Here is a 5,463-nt window from a genome sequence, read left to right as displayed (position 1 = left end):
CTTATTGTAATTTCTTTGATTATAACCATTAGCCCATATATTCATAGTTTATTAATTATGAGTAACATGGATGCGACTAAGCGACATGCAAAATTAAAAAAGGGTTAAGAGTAACCTGAAAATACTATAGAAGTGAGATCATAAGAAAATTGAACATACGACATTTTTACATAAAAACTTTCATGTCAATGAGCTACAAAACAATAAGGAAAAAAAAAAAACATTTACTTTAGACACGTAATGAGAATGAGCTCATTATTCGCATAAATTAAATTGTGTGGGGTCATTTAACAGCAATTTGGTTGCTAATGGTTGAGTGGCTGTAGCAAAGATGTGAGGGTAACTATTGTTCAGTTGTGTTCTTTCATGCTACAGTTGTCTTTTTTATGTCAAATGAGTAATGAAATGACGATTCGATTATTCTTTTTACTACCTCTGATCTTAATTATAAGACTTTATTTGTAATCTATAAATGAAGATCTTATAATTAGAAATGGAGATAGTATTTTATTTAGTGTCTTGTTATAATATGAAAATAGAGAATGACATAATTTTAAATGAAAACAGGCTTAACATGTGAAAGATTGGATGTACTATAATATACTTTTATAATTAAAAAAACAGTTAATAGTTATTTAAGAAGTAATACTGAAATCAAAGTTTTTAGTTGATTTTATTTGAAAAAAGTCATTAATAAACAAATTATAACAGTAGTACGAAGGGTATAAGAAGCACAATCACAAAAAGTACACAATTTCCTTTTGTGCTTTTCGTTCGGACGTCCCAATGAAATCAATTTTGCATGTTTGGTTTTTTGGCCAAAAAGCCAGCACCAATTAAAGAGATGTTTCCAAATCATAGTTTTAAAAATAATTTTGCGGTATACATAGTAAATATCTAAAGAAGTTCATCTTATGGGTTGTTTGGCAACCCTCAAAAATGATTCTGAAAAACACTTTTCTACAAAACGAAACAAGCTCCTCTACATATTTACTTCGTAAACCGTAAAAGCACTTTTGAAACCATAGTTTCGTTTACATTCAAATACCTCCTTAATTTGCAAAAAAATACTTTTAAAAAGCGCCTCTGCAGAAATCCAAACACTCACTAACTTAACATCAAAACCACTGATATGCTTTTACAAGCTAACATCAACATCAACTGTCAGCTTAAACAGTTGTTTTTGGAGGGGATTACTAGTTTATTACATTTTTTTGGACAGACACTAACAACTTAACATTATTAGCAGAAATTAAACTTATGACCTCCCATTTATAAGAAAGCTTACATATTGGCATTAGTTTAGTTTATTATTGCATGTTTCTCATCTAATTCTTTGATAAAAGCATAATGGATTGAACCCGTTATTTTTCATAGCTTTGTACATTTGTCGGTATAAGCTTCTATACAACTTTATGAAGATCGATTTAGGCAGAAAATTTTTAACTCATAACATAAACGATACTTTTCATTGATGTACGTGCTGTCCAAACTACCTTAGAGCAAACAACATAAAAGTAGTGTAGTGCATTAAAAGAAATGGAGTGAGAAGACAGTTCAACAATTGCAAAATCTTTACTCCCTATCCATACCTTGAAACCTTTGTGGTCTTCCTTTAAATTGCAAGATCTAGTTTAGACTTATAGGGGATACGGCTCTGGTAATTCACTAGCTTCCTGACCATGACAAGGGACAAACCTTCTTTGAAAAAGCTTTTCAGTATATGCAAATATTGCAAGTGACTTTTTCTTTTTCATCAAACCCTTCAACAACAGAACTTGGATGAGTGCACCTCTAGGAATAATTCACTTCCTCAAACTCAATGCAAAAACTGTAGAATGCTTGTTAATAGTGGCAGAATCACAACCCAATTCATCGACAAAAACACTCCGATACTGCATCAACTTATCCTCTGAAAGCAAGATACAGGGGGAAATATCTAGATGCTGCAAAAATGCCATTTTCAGACCAACCTCACTTCTCAAACATCAACCCTTTTAGCCCATGTGGATATTTTGTTAAGGATAAGCCTACATGAATAGAAATAAAAAACTGAATCTTTGAAGAATCAAACCGCATCTCCTTCAGTTCCTCCACAATAACTTTAGATCCACCAGGACTTTATGGTGAGAAGATAGTTTGTACCCATACCTCAAGCCTTTCCTACTTTTCACTCTTCATTCACTCCGCAAGATCCAGTTTGGCCTGATACAACTCTAACAATTCAGTAGCTTCCTGTACATGACAATGGACAAACTTCCCCAAAAAGTAGTTTTCAGTGTATATAAATGTTGCAAACAATGTTTCCCTTTCCATCAGACCCTTTGACAGCAGAGCTTGAATGACAGCACCTCTTGGTATCAATCGCCTTTTCACACTTAATCCAAAAACTGAAGGATATTCGCTAATAGTTGATGACTCACAGCCCATTTTATGGACAAGAAACTCCATTACTGCATCAATCTTATTCTCAGACGTGATCATACACAAGGGGTACTTTCTAAATGCCACGAGAATGTCATTGTCGGACCAACCCCACTTCTTATAAACATCAGCCTTTTTGGCGAATAAGGATTTTCCTAACGCTAAGTATACAAAAACAGCAACAAGAAAATTATACTTCAAATGATCAAACCCAATTTCCTTAACTTCTTCCACAATGTCCTTGAATTCGTTAGGTCTTCTAGTAAAAATCCTAGGAAAATCCTGCACACATTTGATAACATTTGATTGAGGAACTCCTGCTTCTAGCAATAGCTCCATATTAGGCCGGGCAAGTGTGTTGCTGTCAATAAGAATGCCCGAGTACTTTTGAAGAGTTTTAATGAGCTTCTCGTCAGATCGAAACACATCTCGAAGTAAGTCAAAGGAAGGAATGAGCTGCTTCCTTAAGCTTCTTGCCATGATTCTAGGACAACTACATATGATCCTAGGGATGTTTGAGCTCAAAACGCCTCTGGATTTGAAAAATTCAATCTTGGGCAGAAAGGTTTTCTCAGGATCATATCGAAGAAACGATGGGACATCTGTAATGAAACGAATAATCTGGGGCCGAGAGAATCCATGACTTTTAAGGAAATTGATAACCAAATCAGGCTTATCCCGCGTTTCTAAGCTGACGTGCTTAGAAGTTGAATCAGCTTGTGTAGGTGAGAAGCCACAGGTGTCAATGAGATACGAAACGGTGAAAGAATGCCCATTGGACGAAGTTGAAGAAGCGTACCTCACAAAAAACCATCGGGTCTGAGCACAAATCAGATATTGAAATGTTGAAGGAGAGATTGCGCAGATAGCTTCGCAGACAGAACGAGCCATAGAGCAAGGCAGAGTAAAACCCTACTGTGATTTTTTAGGTGAAAAAAAAAAAAAAACACACAAAACAAAACAAAACAAAGAAGACTGATACTGCCTCTCGAACCGGAACGTCCCGGTTCGTCAAAAAGAACTCCACAGTCCACCCTTCGCTCCACAATATAAAAGTCATTCGCTCATTTACACCAATTTATGGATTTATGGATATCAAAAAATGTTTATTAAATGTGTTTTAAATTGAAAATTTTTCTCGAACTTTCCTCATACTAATAAATAAGATTCTGAAAGAAAAAAATAGTATCAAATAAACATTAATTACTTCTCAAAATAGTTTATATTTAATATTTTAGACCAAATCAATCATCAACGGCTTGTATTGTTGACCTAAGGGAGTACTCTAGCATACACTTTAGATTAAATATACTTTCCTAGGTATCCAGTAATCAGTTTCTATCATCAACATTTAATATTTTATATATTGAAAATTCCCTTATTATAATTTAACTACAAAATTTTTATTTTACTTTACTTTTTACTTTTAGTAAAATGAGGAAAAAAATATTTGGTCAAGAAAAAGGGAAGAAGTAAGAGTTTTACAATTGTTGTTTAACGCGATTCTATCAAGTTTAATACATTTTCAGTTTATCTTGTCTATTCATTTGCTTACTTTTTAAATCAAAATTTTGATTCTTTTCACATAAAATTATTTTTGGGAAAACTATTTTTTAAACCTTTTTTTTCTTACCTACGTATTTTTCTCTTAATTAAATATAATATTTTAATTTTACTTTATTAACACAGTTTTTATACAAGGACTAATGATACTAACAAAACAAAACTAAAGTACTTAATTGAAAAATATTTAGATATCAAATTAAAAATTGAGATAAAGTATAACTAACTAGAAATTGCTATAATAAACAGTGTTTCCAAATCTCATTGCACCCCTCTTTGTCGGATCAAGATAAAATACTTTCAAGTTCTCTTTTGTTTGGACCTTGAAAGATCCTTTCAATTCCAGGTTTCATCTGCGCATCTATCAAATATTTAATATTTTTAAGACAAGATCAAATAGTATACAAAAAAAAGTGTTATGTCTTGTTTTAATATAAAAATTAGTTTGATATTTAATTTTGTTCTAAATATAAGATCTCGATTTATTTTATCCCTTATATTTATCTATTCAAAATAGTACTTGTAATAATTACATATATTAAAGGTTTCACCAAATAATAGTTCTAAATAAAACACATGATTAAGAAAAGTAACATTTATTTATTATAAATAACTTATTTAACAAATTTTTTTAATTTATTTAAATTAGCCAACTAATTTTTATATTAAGCAATGAAGGTAGTATTATGGTACAATTTAACTTCTCCCATTTAACTTTTGTTAATCTCTTGAACTAACCTAAAATGTTTTAATGATGTAATGGAATACGACTTGGAAAGTCTAATTAGCCATCTGAACTCAAATATGACATACGCATTACGCAATCTCACGTTATGGGCGTTTAGATTCACGTTGGTAAAAATGAGTTTTATTCTTCAGCTCAAAAAAAAAAAAAAAAGAGTTTTATTCTATTTAACTTTTGCAAACTAAATTTGGTATAGACATTAGCAGGTCTGATGCATTTCCATTTAGAGAAATTTTTTTTAAAAAAAATAACTTGATAAACTGAAACTTTTTGAAATAATTAATTGAAAAGCATGTTTAGATTAAAATGATTAAAAAATAGGGGTTTTATTGAATACATATGTTATATGTGTATAATGTGATGTTTTTCAGAAAAATATTAAAATTAAAATTTTAAAAATAAAGAGTTAGTGTAACGTTTAGGTGCTCGGCAAATAAACATCCATAGGAATTAGCTTATTCACACATCTAATGTAATGCTCTATTTTCTAACGCACCTTGAAGCAACCTGGTGCAAAAGCAACAAAAAGTTGCTTCATTCCAAAAGCTAATTAATTCAGAACACCAGTCCAGACATGGTTTTTGTGAAAATCACTTTTAGGGCTTGTGATGCCAAACGGGTTTATGTGGAGGGCACTTCTAGTTGTTTAAAACATCCATCCCAATAATAATTGATCTAAGAACAAAACACTAATACCCCTTCTTTCATTCTGTATTATTCCAGGGAAAAAG

The 5,463-nt window shown here is 31.5% G+C and overlaps 1 protein-coding gene across 1 annotated transcript; it reads right to left on the bottom strand.

The window, feature by feature from the left end:
- Window positions 1–2,181: 2,181 nt before the first annotated feature.
- On the bottom strand, window positions 2,182–3,315 carry LOC114740003 (uncharacterized). The gene has a single exon (XM_028928119.1). It carries the CDS (start codon window positions 3,313–3,315, stop codon window positions 2,182–2,184), a length of 1,134 nt encoding a protein of 377 aa, XP_028783952.1.
- Between the last annotated feature and the right edge of the window lie 2,148 nt (window positions 3,316–5,463).

This window comes from Neltuma alba, unplaced genomic scaffold (assembly GCF_004799145.2).
Source record: "Neltuma alba isolate B1F8T4 unplaced genomic scaffold, ASM479914v2 tig00003017_pilon, whole genome shotgun sequence".
NCBI classification, from domain to species: domain Eukaryota; kingdom Viridiplantae; phylum Streptophyta; class Magnoliopsida; order Fabales; family Fabaceae; genus Neltuma; species Neltuma alba.
Note: the sequence above shows the minus strand (reverse complement) of the source record. Positions and strands in the feature narration are given on the sequence as shown.